Below are 17450 nucleotides of genomic sequence, written 5' to 3'. Positions count from 1 at the left end.
AGGGGACACTTAATCATGGTCCTAACCACATAAAACACTGCATTTTAAAGCTGATTTCCAGTCCGTACTGCGCAGACTCGGGGTTTGTTTTCGTTTTTGTTTTGAATTCGTTGAAACGTTACACTTCGGTGACAGCATACATGAAGTTTTTTAGTCCGCCATTATAGTTCGTTTCGTTCAAGAATTTCCGATGAGCTGAAACGTCGGTTTGAAATAGCGTCAAGGTTCTTCTACTCGTTACTATTTGTTCTGCAGGGATATCTGACGTTAATAATGAAGAAAAAGGTAAGTTTGTCGCGGAATTTTAGTTTTGCTTGTAAACATTTCCTTCGTGTGAGGCTCACATAAACATTGCAGCCGAGATTGCGCAGTACGGACTGGAATTCATCTTTAAACCTCCCACAAACGAAAACCTCTCTTAATCTTAAGTGTACATTACACTTTTTCTTTTCTGCTCCCAAGGGTGTTCGCTTACGGAAGTTTCCATTAATACGTATCGGAGATCGAGTTCCTGCTTTTCGTGAAATTCCTCTCTCCTCCGCAGAGGCCTCTTTCGTGTTCCCTACGGGCTGGGAAATGGGGAGGGGTGAAAAGTAAGCGCGCGGAGCCTGGAGAAAATCGAAACGAAAGCGCGGTGACGAGTCAACTCAGCTAGGGGAGCAGCAGTGAGAACTCCGATCTGGTCGCAATATTTTCACATACCTGTGAGCATAAGCTAGACCTGCCCACTGTGGTTCAACCATGAGTGAAAGCTACTGAGAGGCGATATGAGAGACATGGCCATTACGAGCATGCGCAGGTCGATCTGATAGCCATCAGTTTTTTGTCGGAGTCTTGCGGACGTTGCCTCTTCTTTTTATCTAACTTATACAAGTTCGTTCTGTTATCAAATTATTTTGACTATACTGCGATAAGTTTTTGTTCAAATGCGTGTACACCTACTACAGAGCTATCACCTTTATTATAAAAACTACTGAATCCACAAAAATATCAATAGTGTCACCTGCTAACTACTGTTCTATTTACGATCAAGCTATCCGACCGTACACACATTGTCTTTAACAAAAACCTTATAGTTTATATTACTTTTGTTTAAATGGTATCCTTTTTCAAGAGGTCTACAGCGTCGTCTTCAAATAGTTTATTCCACATAAATTTCATGACGGCAAAATAAAATGTCGCTTCCGTTGCGTTAAAAACAATTCCCAGTGCCTGCAAACCTTTCGATCTCGTCTCGAATTCGTGAATCCCGGTAATGTCCAACGCAGCTTGCGAAGACATCAACAAAAAGAGAAAAAAGTTTTCTAAAAAGAACACAATAAGTGTCAATATGTAAGCGACAGAGAGGCACGGAAACCTGTCGGACCTGTTGCGTGGCGCGGGTACAAAATTCCATAAGCAAACCACGGCGGTGATGGTAATTTCATCGACAATAAACCCAACTTCGATGATAGCGCTCTCCGCCAAATGTTCGTGGCACAAGAGCATCAAATTGTAGCTGATAACGACGACCAGTTGAAAGAGAAAAGACCAAAACCGAGCGAGCTTAACGAGGCGAGCGGACACCACATTCCAGCCGGGGAACTCTGGCAGTATGAATAAAATCCCAATAGCGATGAAGTTGTTCACGGCCGAGCACGACTGCCAGGCGATTTCAAACCTCAGCGGATTTGGATAAATGGTGAAGTTCTCGCATCTCAACGTGGCAAGCTTTGCGCGCAAGAAACAATCCGTCGCGTACACAGAGTACAGAGCGAGACTAATAAACCTCCATAATAAGAAGACGAAATAAGCCGTTACTAATATAAACCCGCTGTTCTGACTGTTTAGTATCTTGTCTGCATGTCCAGTTTTCCGCTCTGGCTTATCCGCTTTAGTTGTTGCTCCTTCCGCGTCCGTTCTTGTACGAGTTTCTTTTTCTTTCTCGCTTGTGAGCATCCGCTGTTGTGCGGGAAAGCCATCTGCCTAACACCGTACTTATATCTTCAGTCTGAGTTGTGTCAAGATGCACACAACCGACACCAGTTTTGCTTCATTATTTATTATCACTTAACTCGCTGGATCCCACACGGAGAGAAATTCTGTCAGAATAAAAAAAAAAAGAAGAAAGAAATATAGAATGCAACATAAAAAGATGGAAGGCGTGAAGAAAAAAGCGTTAAAAATTGTTCACCTGCAGAAATTTAATGGGTCCTTATAGCCTTAACCTGGCCAATTCAAGTCAGCCAAAACAATGATAAACCCCCTATCATTCAATTTCGCGCCCTCCTTACAATAATTGCTCCCTTTCCAATAAGCGAACACCGACGTTAAAAGGGGGACCCTATTCCAACGAGCGCCCCTTATACCAATAAGCACTCCTGCTACGTCCATGTTTTTTGCTCTGGCTATTTAATTTTCGCTTCTTTCTCGTCAACCCATATTGGGAATAGAAGGTGTCCAGTTGTTGAACATGAATTGTTAGAAGACTCAGAACTCTAAAGAAACTCAGTTGGATAAAACTTGTTTGATGAATCTTCCTCCCCACCCTCCCATGGGGAAAAATTGCCTTCTGTCAATCAATTTGGGTCTAGGCCACCTCGGCTGGACAAAGTTTGTCAAAAAGAAAATGGCTTCTGCATCGCTACATGGCGACCGTAGCCATGTAGTTTCTCGCGGCAAAAAACCTCCTTCTCCGCTCGTCCAAGGTAGTAAAACACCAATACCAAGAACTAGTGAAGCCAAGAAGCGTCTCAACAGCTCTGATGGTAGTTCTAAACAGTTTGTGTCGGCTGCCAAGGTCCCGTCGTCGGGTTGTAAGTCAGCGGCGAAACAGCGTCCTTCAGACATCTTGAATCCAAAAACTGTAGATCCAGTAAGCGATTTTGTTCGTTTTGTTGTACATTCAGCTAAAGCTTTAGTTGTATTTTTCATTTAGTTTAGCCTGGAACCTTCAATTATTCTGGTGTGTATAAGATTTTAGCCAAACTTTTAAATAATTAATTCTTACGAATTTGAGCTTATTTGACAAGATGATTAGAGCTGGCTTACAGTAAACAAAACACAACTTTAATTTATCGTCTTGGTTTTAGTTTAATGACAAGACACCAAAGTCTTCTTTTGCCGCAAGTTACACAAATGGCGGAGTACCTTGCAGGTAGGTCAAGATATTTGTTGAACCTTTCTGCTACAATATTTTAATAATTTATTACAAAACATGAATGTTTGGATATAAGCTCACACTGAGACAAATAAAGTTGATAGATAATATGAAAGGCTAAAAATAACAGAGGGTTATTGCACTGCATTGTTTATGTGATACAGGTCATTATTTTCTCGGCAGTAATGCTAATAAAGCTAACCTATCCAAGAAATTTAGTTGGGGTTTTTTGTCTTTCACTGGTGTGTGTTCATGTTCAGGGCATAACTGCTTCAAAGATTATCCTTTCAAAAATGTTAATCTTGCAGAATTTTAGTCGTTGGTTTTGTTGTCTTGATTTTTTTGTGATGCCATCTTGGAGTCTCCATTTCTTTGGCAAGTCTAAGAAAGGGATGGCCGGTGGTAAATTCAAGACTTTGTGGGACAGCGAGACAAATACTGGTAATCAGTTTATCTTTTCTGAGAGCCTAAGACTTTCATAGTCTTGCAAGAGAAATCGTGACTCTGGGATGGCATACCAAACAAATTGAAACAGCGAGATCAGTGAAGTTTTACTAAAATTCTGAGTGTGTAAAATACATTGTTTCACCCACCGCCATGTTGATTGAGTGGGATTTCTGTAAAATTATGTACTGCAATAAAGTTTCATCAAAATAGTTCGTTCAACACTGCTAATTATTTACACTACACATTGTATCCGAGCTGGGTTAGATTTTTAGAAACACATACCAATTTTATCCGTGCTTGGACTACCTCTTGTCTACAATCTTTGACAAAAGTAGTTGACACATTGACTTCGCTCTGCGGTTTTTATGACAAATTTAACACTAGTTTATAAATTTCATGACTCTCTGCTAAAATACCCCCCTCCCCCTATCCAATGTTGTAAAATGGTGACAAAGAACTCTTAGAAACAAACTACAACATTGATTGGGGGGAGGGGGCTGGAAAGGTGGGGCAAAAGGATGAAATTGGTCCATATAACAATAAAAAAGGGCGTAAATTGACAATGTGTCAACACTTTTGTCAATGATTGTAGGTCTGAGCATGGGTGAATTTTTGGTTAGGTACAGATGAGGCATAGTCGTTTACACAACAAAATTTACCCAACTTCAAGTTTTTATCATTGTTTGAGTGATATGGGTAGTACAATCATAAGATTATAATTGGTCAGATTGGTCAGAATTAAGGGGGATTGCTTAGCTATGTAGAAAAATTTAAATCAGGGAACTGGACCTCGATTCTTCCTCAGGACATTGCTTCACCCCCCAGTGAGAAACTGGGGTTGTTGGCTGAAGTGTAAACCACGAAGTCGATAGTGGAAACTAAAAATTATAAATGACTGACAGGAATGAGCTTGCAACTGACTTACAAAATTTTTTATAAAACATTTTTTCAATAATTTATACTGGGAGTAAATATTATTGGTCTGAGACCTTTCCATAAAACAAAAGGATTTTTTCATAATCTTTCTGTGATTAATTCATCAACATGCCAGAAACAGCTGTTACTAGACAGATAATTCATCTAAGATGGATTATCGGTTTTAATTTACCTTTGCACAGTGTTTTTTTTTTTTATTTTTATTTTATTTTTTTATTATTCATCCACAACACAAAGTACAAAACATACAGTTACAAATGGTTACAAATTTTTGCTAGCCTAAAACAGCCGCGCAATTGCTGTTTTGGCAATTAATGTGTTCTTAATTACTTAACAATATAATTACTTACAATAATTATTTCCTTAAATGGCCAATTTGTTAAAATCTGTGATTTATGTCTGGCTTTACTGTATGTATGGATAAGTTTTATTGTGGTGTTATTGGTTGGAGGACTCTTAAAGAGTAGACAAACTCAGACTGGTCAGGTTAAATAAAAACAGAAATTTAACATGTCAACAAAATTAATGGACTTCCTTACACAAGCTTGTTTACAAATTAAACTGACTTCTCTTCTGGTTGTTGAAAGAATATTTTTCCCAAAAGACCACTCTTACCTGGATGAACACATTAGAAATATTAGACAGTAGAAGCCATTTTCTCCAAGATTTTATTTACAAAGTTGGCATCCCAGTGCATTAGCCAGGGTAACTGTGTGATGTTCTCTGATTAAATTACTGGGTATAACTCTGAATGATCAAACATCCCATCTATTATCACTTCATACTTCGGAAACTCTCTTCTCTCTGATGAGCCACTAGTCTTGAACACAGACTTTTACTTTTTTACTAGTACTGTTACTTTCTAGTTACATTTGCATTTATGTTGCTTTACATTTTAATTAGGTTGGTTCATGGCTCTGTTAAACACAAACTTCAGTGGAGTACTTCTCCTGATAACCTGTCTTTTGATCCTGTGTTAATTACATTAGCAGAGGTAAGTCTTGATCAGTGCATTGTCTCTGACTGTGTTATGGTCTCTGTTGAAAAACCTTAGCTTGCAGGATTTTAAGGACCTTTAAAGGTCTTTAAAGACCTTCCAAAGATCCTAAAAGATAAGGATCTGAAGTCAAGGATCCTTAATCTATCTCAGGAAGTTTATACAACACTAGAAGAAGCACAAAAGTGTCGTGACTTTTAAGTTATTCACATTCTTTCATGCAGCCATTATCCAATTAGAAGCCAAAAGCAGCTTCCAGTTGACTTCTGATTGGATTAAATCTGCAGGAAAGAATGTGAAAAAATAAGTCTTTTGTAATTTACTTGACAAGAATAAATTCATTTTGAATTCTACCATCAGTAGTTTATTTGGACCTATCGCAGCGGAGCCTTTAGCTACAGTTTTAAAGCTTAACTTAACAGTAAACTGATGTACCGTAATCAATTGGTCCCTTTTTGTATCAAAATTACAGAATGCTTGTTCTGTATTGAGATTAACAGCACATTTATGTGACCTGAAAAGTGCCTTTTCATTGGATCCATTCCTTTTGAATTACTAGTGAATTAATTTTCACAATGATAATAACAAAGTCAATGTTGTTCATTTTAGGGTCTTCGAGAGACAAAACACCCATACACATTTGTTGCCCGTGAGGGGTTTAGAGAAATGCTTGAAGTAGATGACGCAGCATCTCGGACATTACCAATCTTATCAAAACTTATAGTTCCTCTCAGAGCTGCACTGGTAAGTCAAATCTGATTTGCAGTGCTCACAAATTAATAATTTATGTGAACCAGTTTGTTCAGGCCGGATGCATGGAGCTTCACTGCAAGAATTAAGCAATGCAGCTGATTAAATTTTCTTTTAGGCCTCGACAGATATTCAAGTTTTTCACAGTTCTTTGGAAGCTCTGGTACAACTCAGTGATGTTGTTGGCTCAGCACTCAACCCTCATTTAAAGTCTCTTCTACCACAGGTATGTTACGTACATTTATTGTCAGGAAACCACATCTGGAGTGTTCTGACTACTTGAGCGATTCAGATATCCCGTGTTGTATTAACTCCTAAACTTGCTGTGGGGTAGATCTAATATACAAGTCAAGCTAAACCATGTTTCCAGTTGAATTTTTTAAATTTTGGATTAGGTACAGTATATTATTGGTTGAAACCTACAGTATCTCAGCCAAACCAATGGTTGTACATGTATTATCTTAAGTGAGCTACAATGAGCGCCAAATGTGTTGAGACACTCGGCGATTTTAAGGTACCTAGAACAAATTTTGGCCCTCACGAATTCAAGATTACCCCCTCCCCCCGAAACAATGTTGGATTTGGGATGGCGAAGCCTTGCTTTGTTTTTGTACAACATTGAACCGGGGGAGGGGGGCGTTTTCCACCCTAAAACCCGATTTGAAGTCAAAGAAGTGAAATATTGCACTGAGCACTCAATTCAACTAACTGTCTCAACATCTAATGACGCCCATTGTAGTTCATCTAATGTGATTGCCTAGTGGATGAGAGAAGTTTTATAAAGAACTGTTGTTGCTGACTGAATTTTCGACAACCTAAGCAGAAGTCATCTTCAGAGTGAAGTGAAAAGTTGTTTGTTAGTTAATTAAGTCTGGTCTGTTAAAATCGATTGGTCGGTTTTTCTGTGATTTTATTGGTTATAATTTGGTGATGTCATTTGTTATTCTTTTTCTGTGATGTTTTTAAACATGACTGTGAAAGCTGATGTGATAACTCTTGCACTAATTTCTGATTAAATACAGTAAGAATCAGAAACTATCTGGGTACTTCAATAACGACTTACCAACAAGAGACTTACACCACCTACCATCTGCAAGTTATTCTGACTAACTTTTTGTTATTGATGACATTTAAAATACTCTGACTTGGGAATCAAACTAGTTAAGGGAAAACCCCAATCTAGAAGAGAAAATAATTAATAATAATAGATCTGCCTGTAAAATTTATCATGTTTTAATTCCAGGTTACTCATTTTCTTCGGAGTTTCATAAACAGCAAAACATATTTAATTTAATTCCTTAGCTTCTTTAAGCCTTTCTACAAAAATTCTCTCAACGTTTCCTTTTCCTTTGCAAATTTCACGAACAAACAAAACAAACGTGAAAAATTCTCTGAACATTTCTTTTTCCTTCACAACCTTCACGAAGTAACAACTAAAACTTATATACAGTCAAAGTTATTTGTTCAAACAGTGTTCACCTACCTACCAAAAAACAACCCAAAAAACAATACCTTTTAGTGCTGAACATACATTGTACCTAAAGTAGCTATTATAATGGCATACCCCATCCCCAGCCTTCAAAGGCCCTTTGCACAATCTGGTCACATAGTACAAAATCAGCCATTCTGGGCTGCAAGTTACAAAGTGGAACATTCAAAACAAAGGAAGGTGAAGCTTGACTGGTGTGAGTCACTTTGTTCTGAAATATGCCCCACTACATGTGTTGTGTCCCAGCATGGCTGTTTTTTGTACCATGTGACGAGACCAGGTTGTGTGCTGTACTGTGGCAAAGAACAGGGACAAGTGGAGAACACTAATTTCTGGGCCTATCCCCCACCTTTGTGCAAAGGGCCTATTGAAGCCACAAACACAAACAAAAGGAAAACTGTCAAAAAAGAGGAAACCACTGGGAACACTGCATATGAATGTAAATTTTAATATGAGAAATGTGGGAAATTTGCCCCCCGGGGGGGACTCCTATATCAAAGGGGTGGGGATGCTAGTCAGAAATTTTGAAAAGAACCCTGAACGAGACCAATGTGGGTGTGGCTCAAGCTATTTGCAACCCTAAAAGATACTGAATAACTAGGGTGCAACCCCTAAATGAGACCTAAATGGCTAAAAATATTGGCGTTTTGCCTGGAACACCCTAAGCGACGCCAAAACTTGTCCCTGGAATCTGGATATGTGCCTATTTCTCTAAAAACTGCCGTCTTATTGCCACTACTCAAGAAACCATCACTGGATCACGAAATTCTCAGTAATTATAGGCCTATCTCAAATCTCAAGGTCATTTCAAAAATGATCGAAAAAGTTGTTGCAGTACGTCTTCAGGACTACCTGGAAACCAACCAACTTAATGAACCGCTACAATCAGCCTATAAGCGACTTCATAGCTGTGAAACTGCTCTTGTACGTGTACACAATGATATTTTGCGTGACATTGACGATCGTCACTGTGTTATACTCCTGCTACTGGATCTATCTGCTGCTTTTGACACTGTCGATCACGACATTCTGCTAAAAAGACTGAACTCCAAGTTTTCAATCTGTGGCACTGCTCTTGAATGGTTTCGTTCATATCTTACCAACCGTACACAATTTACCTTAATCGATGGAACTAAATCGCAGTCTCATGAGCTCAAATGTGGAGTCCCCCAGGGTTCGGTCTTAGGGCCTATCCTGTACTTACTTTATACTGCACCACTGGCTGACATTCTACGACATCACGAAATGCAATTTCACTTCTACGCTGACGATACTCAGCTATATATCTCTTTTTCAACAAACAACGATGTCGAATTAACCAATACAATCGGAAAAATCGAGGAATGTTTGTCTGATCTTGACAAGTGGATGTCTATTAACAAGCTAAAACTGAATAAGGACAAAACTGAACTTCTCTACCTTTACTCGAAGCACAATCCGCAGCAGTCTCTACCTCCAATCCGTTTTGGTCAAGATATAATTCAGCCATCTCAATTTGCCAGAAACATCGGTGTGATATTTGACAGAACCATGACTATGCTTCCACATATCAGTTCTATTTGTAAATCTGCCTCTTATCATCTTCGCAACATCTCCCGTATAAGGAAATACTTATCCACGAAAACAACCGAGATCTTGGTCCATGCTTTTGTATCGTCCAAACTCGACCACTGCAACTCTCTCTTGTATAATGTGCCGAAGTACGCTTTAAAAAAGCTCCAGTCTGTTCAGAACGCCGCTGCTCGACTTATCACTTGTTCCCGAAAATACGACCACATCACTCCAATACTGAAAGAACTACACTGGCTTCCTGTTTCTGAACGCATTAAATTCAAGATTCTGCTACTTACCTTCAAAGCTCTCCATCAACAATCTCCTATCTACATTCAAGATTTGCTAACGTACTACCAACCTTCAAGAACCCTCCGATCATCACACTCTTCACGTCTCAACCCTGTCAAATTCCACCTCAAGTCGTATGGGTCTCGAGCTTTTTCTGTTTCCTCGCCTGAACTTTGGAACAGTTTGCCTGTTTTTATCCGCTCGTGTGACAATTTAAGTTCTTTTAAATCAAAACTCAAAACGCTTCTTTTTAAAACTTATTACTCTTAGCGATTTTTACTTTTTATTACTTTTAATGCAAATTTTTAATTTTAAGATTTATTCAGCTAATTTTAACAAAATTTTTATTGATTTTATTATATATATATATATATTTTTTTAAACATTTGTAAAGCGCCTAGAGCAGGCCTGGATAGGCGCTATAAAAATATATTTATTATTATTATTATTATTATTATTATTAAAAATCTAAAGTTTGCACCCCTAAGCGACACCCTTGCCCCTTTCATTTGGGAGTCACCCCCTGGGGGAATTTGCATGTTGACCATGAGACTTGTAGCTTTAAGGGTGAAGCTAGCAGGAATAGTTTAGCAACCAGCTGAAATGATGCATCTTTTTGATTTATTCCAGGTTTCAAAACGATTCATGGACAAAACACAAAAAGAAAGAATCTTGCATGCATTACAGAGACTAGAACAAAATGTTGGAAAGGTAGGGCTAATATTTTTAACTGGCCCTGGGGCAATCCTAGTTCTTGAAATTGGTTATGTGTTTTTTTTTTTTTTAAAAAAATCAGCGAAATTGTATTGAGTTAGTTATCAAAGATTGTCTACAGTGCATACTATAGGCAGAATCTGACTGGGTATGTTGACTGAATTAACATCTAAGTCAAATTATATCAATGGGAACATTCTGGCACAGTACTGCAGCCCGCTTTTCCTTATTACTGGGTATGACTGCCTTTCCACAGGTTTGACTGTGTTAAATTGTGCCATACCTTTCACACCATCAGTTTAATTTTTTAAAGTAGTCAAGCTGCCTGTCCCAGTGTTAGCTGTGCGAGCTTCTTGTTAAATGATGTTTGACATGCCATCTTGCTTGCCCAGCATTGCTGAGCTTTTATTATTAAATTAGAACAGTTGGGAGAATTTAAGAATAATTACAATACATGTGTAGTTCCATAAATTATCCATGTGATTGGTTAATATTTTACACTTTGTGCTTCAGCCAAAAATCAGTCAGAAAACACTTGCTCCATACATGTGATCTTATGATACAAACCTCAAACCTGATTGATTAAGCCTGGTTTTCACTAGCGACGCAAGCACAAGTGCAAGGATAACAGCTCTTGTTTCTCCGTGAAAACGGCTTCGAGTCAAGCAAAAGCACAAGCGCATTGCATTTGGATGCTTGTGTTAATTCTGCTTGCAGCAAGCACAAGCACAAGGATCAAAATTTGTCCTTTTTGTGTGATCGGGCTTGTGCTTGCGCTTGCGTCGCTAGTGAAAACCAGGCTTTAGAAGTAGCATACCTGTCCAGTAGTTAGAAAAGAAGCCTGAATTCATTTTGTTAAAAATTATTTGGTTTAAATTTGCTTGCAGGAAAGTGTTCCAATCATCAAGTCAAAGATACCAACATATCAATCAGTATGTCTATAGCACTGGCTTCAGCTAATGACGAAGTTAAACTGAAGTATAACAAAGAAATTTATAAACTAGAATATAGTTACATAGTTGTGTATGTCTACTGCATAATCCCTCACTGACACCAAAATGTGGGAAGCGATTAAACAGCAGTGCACATTTTTATATTTATTTAACAAAATCTTTAGTTGAACCTCGTCGAATACAGAGTGGCACAATTTTAGGGACCTACTAGATTTAGTCCCTGTATTACAGAAATATAGTTTAAACACAGGTCCAGTGTGTTGGTTTTGTCTTTCACCAAGTGTCTGGGATTTCTTTGTTAGGTGATAGCAAAGAGTGATTTCCAGCACAGTGTTGAAAGAGGGTAGCATAGGGTTTATGTGTGACACTTGAAAAGGGAAAAAAATAAGTCTGTGACGCGTGAAAACAGGCAACAAGTATACCATGACACGTAAAAATAGCTAGAAAAGACACGTGAATTCATGAACTCCAGTTTCAAGTATATGTGACACGTGAATTTGGTTAAGATTTGTGCGTGAAACGGGATGACAACACCCCCTTTGCTACCCTCTTGAAAGTGATTACCGGTTTGTGTTTGTTTTGATTGTGCTGACTTCTTATAAATTGGTAAAAAGTGAAGTGCATGGTTCTCTAGCTAACTTTAGCATAACGCAGTGGCTGACTATTGGAATACTCGCTCAATCTAATTGGCTGTACAGGTGCATTCTATTGTATTTAATGTATCTACAGAAGGCCCTTGGAGCATGCAGGTGGTTTCCTCATGCATCATAATTTGCTAAACTTCATTTTTAAAAACAAAACTATCAACAAATCAGTTTTTTCCAACAAACATGCATAACTTTGTTTCTAATCTGCTACTACCGTCGCTTGCATCTAGCGTGACACGGCGGCCGCATGATCTATTGGGTTCACATGGCATGTTTCTCGCATGGTTGCGCCGTCAGCACTTTCCGCCTCTCACCCTCACTGGACAGGCGCTCACCGAGTGATCAGTCCTGCTCATTCGACACGTCAGATCATTGTGGGGCTGTCCATCTCCCCTTTCACGTCCGGTGTGGCGCGCGGTCCGTTCGTCCCTCACGTGATGCCTCCGTGTCCATTGCATCGGCGGCCGGTTCACGCGTCCGCGTAGTTATCCTAATTAAAACAATCAGACTGCTCACTCTTGGTTTTTTAACAACTTAAACAAAATTAATTTGCTTGCCAATTTAAATGTAACCTGATTCTCATGTTGGAGGTCGATAATATCCCTTTCACTTCCCCTCTGTCAAGCAAAAGGAAAGCGATCCACCTTGGCCATCTGAAAATCAGGTTTATTCAAATAATGTTAGTGAATTGTTTGGCTTCATGAACAATACACAGTTACTCTGGAAGAAAAGAGTTTATTTTGTACAACATAACTAAATGTACATAGGCTGTGAAGGCATTTCAAACACTTAAACCAATCTAAATCATCCTTGTTCCATTTTGATTTGTGATGGTTTCCTTCTGGGGTTTTTCACTTATCCAGTAAACTATCATTTTGACCTTTGATTTTTACATAACATGGTATGTTGTAAATAGAATGATGTAAGTTGCTGTGTAGATTGTGATAACTCCTTTAAATATTATTATTAATACTAGTTGCAAATAATACAAGAGATGTGTAAAATAAAGAATATTTTAATTAATCACTGTGGTTGTTATTTGGCAAGCAAAAAATACACATTATTTGATGGTTTAACATATAATGCACGTGGATATTTTGCAAGTTGTTTAGTTTTTTCCAAGCCCTGTATGAGTAATGAGCAAAATGTCAGCTCGTATTTTTAAACTATTGAATAGGGGAATTATTACTTCCACAATTTTTTCCACTTAGTTTGGGTCCATATTCCGTAAGTTTGTCCGTCTGTATTTTTGCCCTGTTCTACAGTGTGATAATCAACAATTATTCTGCGAAATCGCGTGGAATATCACCTGATACTTAGCCAACGAGGCCGTAGGCCGAGTGGGCTAAAATCAGACGATATTCCGCAAGATTGAGCAGGATAATTGTTTTATTATTCAACATCAACGAAACACATTTTGCACTTAGAAAAACTGTTATTTTGTAGCGCTTTAAAAGACTTCGGACGAATCTTCGCAACCTACGTATATCGCAGGATATCTGTTATGTACGGATGACAGATAACGTTGACATTTTGACCATATATGGGCAGCGCGCGCATTGCATGATCTTTTGCCCTTATATGGTAAAATGGTGCAATAGTGGCAAAATAAAATGTGATCTTACTAATGTTTATTTTTGCACTTTATACAAACTCTAGAAGTTGAACATGTGCAACAAATTCATGCCTAAAATTTCCTTTTTTAACACTGGAATTTTATTGAGAAAATTGATGCTTTGAATATCAGCAATGTGTTTTCCTTGATGCTTATCACTGAGTTCTATAATTTTGTAATCTACAGTGACCAGACAAATAAGATTCAGGCAAAGCAGTTCTCTTTTGTTAAGTGTAAAAATGGACTTATTGATTATGACACAGTTAAGGTTAAAAGCTGGAAGCTAAACTTTTTTAGCAGCTTCAAAGCAATTCTGATACTTTTTGGCTTTTGGGAGTCACAAGATCTGCTATTAAGGTTTGTGAGCATTTGCTCTTTAAAGATGAATTCCAGTCCGTACTGAGCAATCTCGGCTGCAATGTTTATGTGAGCCCACACGAAAGGAATGTTTACAAGCAAAACTAAAAATTCCGCGACAAACTTACCTTTTTCTTCATTATTAACGCGAGATATCCTTGCAGAACAAATAATAACGAGTAGAAGAACCTTGACGCTATTTCAAACCGACGTTTTAGCTCATCGGAACTTCTTGAACGAAACGAACTGTAATGGCGGACTAAAAAACGTCATGTATGCTGTCACCGAAGTGTAACGTTTCAACGAATTCAAAACAAAAACGTAAACAAAACCAGAGTCTGCGCAGTACGGACTGGAAATCATCTTTAACAACAATACATTGTATGTTTACTTTTACAGCATAAACTTAGTTCTTTAAATGGGACAGACTGTTTTCATCTAATCAATTAGACAATAACGAAGTCAGCAACATTGGTGAGGTTGACTGTTCTTTCAGGGAGGCTAGCTAGCTATGCCGTGGCAGGCCACATGGCCCAGTCACCCTTGCAATCAGGAGCAGTCTCAAGCCACCATTGTCCTGTCATTTGCGTCCCTTTGGCTTCACCCTCATAACACACATTGTGACCAGCGTATGCCTTTAGGAACTCTACTTTGCCATCTGAGAATAAAGTTAAAAGCACAAGAATGATAAATGAGCATTTGAGGGACACTATCATGAGCATGGCTTTGAATGTCAAAGTCCAAAACAAATTAACATTAATGGAATCTTAAAAAAAATGATCTAATGTTGTTAAAAATAACTGTTATAATAGTGCACTGAAACTATTATAAAAGGGTGATGTTTATGTTACACAACCTTACGTAAGTATTTCGTGCTTCAGATTCATGATCGTGTGAACATTGCTTTAATTTTTTTTAATGTTTCTTCACCCACTGGAAAAGAAGCTGCCTGTAACCCCCCTCCCTCCCCTTGGAAATTTCTGGGTTGTTTGAACCCCTCCTGACTCTCGGAATTTCTAGTGACCTTCTGGGAGTGGGGTATGGATATTTTCTGGAACCACACAATTTAACAGAAAATCCAAGTGACAATGTGAATTGGTCTTGTTCTTGTTGGGCCAACAACAATGTAATACTCTGTTTAGTTAGAATTAAAGGATATTTGGCATTTTTTTGGAAAGATAATATGCCCTCCACCTGTTATCTTTCCATTCTTGAAAGTGAAGGACCCAACCTCATCACTCCCAGTTGCAGTAAATTGGTGGTTGTTTTGAAACTCCATAGTAATCTCCATATTCGACTTGCTGTTTCCTGGAAATCTGTTATCAATGAAGTATCCTTGCCATTTACCTAAATCAATATCAATCAATCAATTGATCAGTTACTGTCTTTTCTTGATTATGCCCCGTCGTTTATTTTAAACTTAGCCTGGTGGACCCGGCATTGATCCAACGGGATTGGCAGATGCCTACTATTACTATTATGGACCCGGCATTTATTTGACTGGTGCAGTTTATTCCTGCCAGGTTTTCATTAAGCAATGAATTTAACTTATTATTTTGACAACAATGTATCTGGCTAATATACCCACTGTATAGCTAATTATACCTCAAATAAAGACATTGAGCGGCCTATTTTCAACTCCACCTCAGAGACCCGGCGTTTATTTGGTACCCCGCGTTAATCAAGAAAATATGGTATAGTCAAGTGATGGACTTAAAGAGTGATCAATAATAATAAATTATTTTTAATTAATCAATGAATCTGTTATCAATTAAATCAATCAATCAGGTAAAAAAAATACCCTGTACTGTACCACAAATTAGCATAAAATACGGGTGACCCTATTCGGTGGAATGGCGGAATGGGGGAACGGCACGGCGGTTTGGTGGAATAATATCCTAAAACGCGGAATGATGGAATATCCTAAAACGCGGAATGGCGGAATATTCTAAAACCGCAGAATTGTGAAACATTAAAAAAAGAGGCAACAACAGCAACAAAAACAAACGAACAAAAGTAAAATTATAACTGCTAACTTTCTCAGACGGCGATTTTAATAAATGAGGCTAAGAATTTCAGGCACTTTGCCGTGACAGAAAAACCAACTTGTTTACAGTAGAAAACCAGTAAACAGTAAATATATCCCATATAACGAAGGGTCCTTTATATATCTTTTTAATCCTTCGAGGACGTCAATCTCGAAGTAGGATACTCGAGTGATCGAGTGACTGACGATTTCGTTAATTTACTGAATTCTTGTCCCGCTCGAGACAATGAAACGTATAAAGTCGAAGTACGCTAGCCAAGCAGTTCGAAAAAAAACCAAAGGGCCTGAAATTTACTGAGTTCGTACTGAGAAAATAAAAAAGGAAACACACAACAAAGGGTTTCCAGATGGTCACCCATCCAAGTACTAACCCCGCCCAACAGGGCTTAACTTTGGGGATCAGAAGAGAACCAGTGCTTTCCTTGTGGTATCATGCAGTCCCAGACAAAGCAAAGAGTTACAAGAGTCATGTAAATAAAGAACGCAAATACCTGATGATTTAACTGGATTTCTACTGTTTTAAGCTGAATTACACGCTTTTTCTGATACTACATGGAAAGCAGCGGTTCTCATCTGATCGCCAAAGTTAAGTTAGGTGGGGTTAGTACTTGGATGGGGGACCATCTGGAAACCCTTTGTTGTGGGTTTCCTTTTTTAATTTTTCAGTACGAACGCAGTAAATTCCAGGCCCTTTGTTTGTTTTTTTTCAAACTGCTTGGCTAGCGTACTTCGACTTTATACGTTTCATTGTCTCGAGCGGGACGAGAATTCGGTATTAGCCAATCCGTCCGTCCGCCCCCGTCGCTCCGTCGTTGCCCTCTTGTCTGTCTGTTTCCGGCGCCCTGTCTTGGTCCTTCCCGTCGTCCTGTTGCCTCATGTCTGGGCAGTTCTTTTTTGTTGTTGTCACTTGTTCCCCTTGTCCTCCTCGTTTTTCCGCCTTCCGCGTGGATTTCCCTTCCTCGTTCCTCTTCCGTTTCCCCATTCCCCTTGTTTCTCATTCTCGTTTTGGTTTCCCCTTCCTCCGTGCGTTCCACCATTCTTTCTTCGTGGTCCCCTATTTCTGTTCCATTTTCCCCTCCACTCTCATTACTGTCCAGAAAGAGAAGAAGACATTCTGTTACTTATTTTCGCAGCTACCAATTGCGATCAAGAAATCGTCAATTCGGTCTGATGTTTTTGGTGAACTTTTTACTATAACAGGGCTGATTTCTTGGTTTAAAATGCCACGAATATGGAATACATACCGCTGATGAAGTACTGAATTGTCATCTTTCACCAATCTCTTGCGATCTGTCGGTGCCCTCAATTCAGAAGATGCTGAGTTTTCAGCAAGGTTTGCAAAACAAATTCTTTTTTCGTGCTCAGGCTTCGCCGGACTCTATTTCTGGAAACCGGAAGTTGCACGGCCTGACGGAAGTGAAGTGTCCCAGGGCCCCTGATCACAGATCAGTGATTTTCTTTCTTCTATTATCTCGCTACGAGGCAAAACCTGAATGATTGTGAAGAAGGTCATTAAA

At 38.7% G+C, this 17450-nt stretch overlaps 3 protein-coding genes and 1 pseudogene across 3 annotated transcripts in view; all 4 read right to left on the bottom strand.

The window, feature by feature from the left end:
- LOC144643579 (protein D3-like) overlaps positions 1-17450 on the bottom strand; it is a 217454-nt gene that overhangs the window by 129812 nt on the left and 70192 nt on the right. The window lies entirely within an intron of this gene.
- Positions 628-2025, bottom strand: LOC144643453 (uncharacterized). The gene has a single exon (XM_078502710.1). The coding sequence runs from the start codon at positions 1936-1938 to the stop codon at positions 1093-1095; it is 846 nt and encodes a 281-aa protein (XP_078358836.1). The 5' UTR covers positions 1939-2025; the 3' UTR covers positions 628-1092.
- LOC144643452 (uncharacterized) lies at positions 12914-17301 on the bottom strand. The gene is made up of 3 exons (XM_078502708.1): positions 17178-17301; positions 15081-15233; positions 12914-14544 (listed from the first exon to the last, which is right to left on the bottom strand). Exons 1-3 carry the CDS (start codon positions 17200-17202, stop codon positions 14396-14398), a joined length of 327 nt encoding a protein of 108 aa, XP_078358834.1. The 5' UTR covers positions 17203-17301; the 3' UTR covers positions 12914-14395.
- On the bottom strand, positions 16255-16374 carry LOC144644951 (5S ribosomal RNA; annotated as a pseudogene).

This window comes from Oculina patagonica, chromosome 2 (genome assembly GCF_052425735.1).
Source record: "Oculina patagonica isolate OP01 chromosome 2, crgOcupat, whole genome shotgun sequence".
In the NCBI taxonomy this organism is placed as follows: Eukaryota; Metazoa; Cnidaria; class Anthozoa; order Scleractinia; family Oculinidae; genus Oculina; species Oculina patagonica.
Note: the sequence above shows the minus strand (reverse complement) of the source record. Positions and strands in the feature narration are given on the sequence as shown.

Bases quoted from the DNA above. Each gene is read 5' to 3' on its own strand.
- LOC144643453 (XM_078502710.1), bottom strand. From the start codon at position 1,938: ATGCTCACAAGCGAGAAAGAAAAAGAAACTCGTACAAGAACGGACGCG.
- LOC144643452 (XM_078502708.1), bottom strand. From the start codon at position 17,202: ATGACAATTCAGTACTTCATCAGCG. The intron at 15,234-17,177 runs GTATGTATTCCA...ATATTGATTTAG, and splicing joins AATTCAGTACTTCATCAGCG to GTAAATGGCAAGGATACTTC. The intron at 14,545-15,080 runs GTGGAGGGCATA...CTTTATTCTCAG, and splicing joins CAAGAATGGAAAGATAACAG to ATGGCAAAGTAGAGTTCCTA.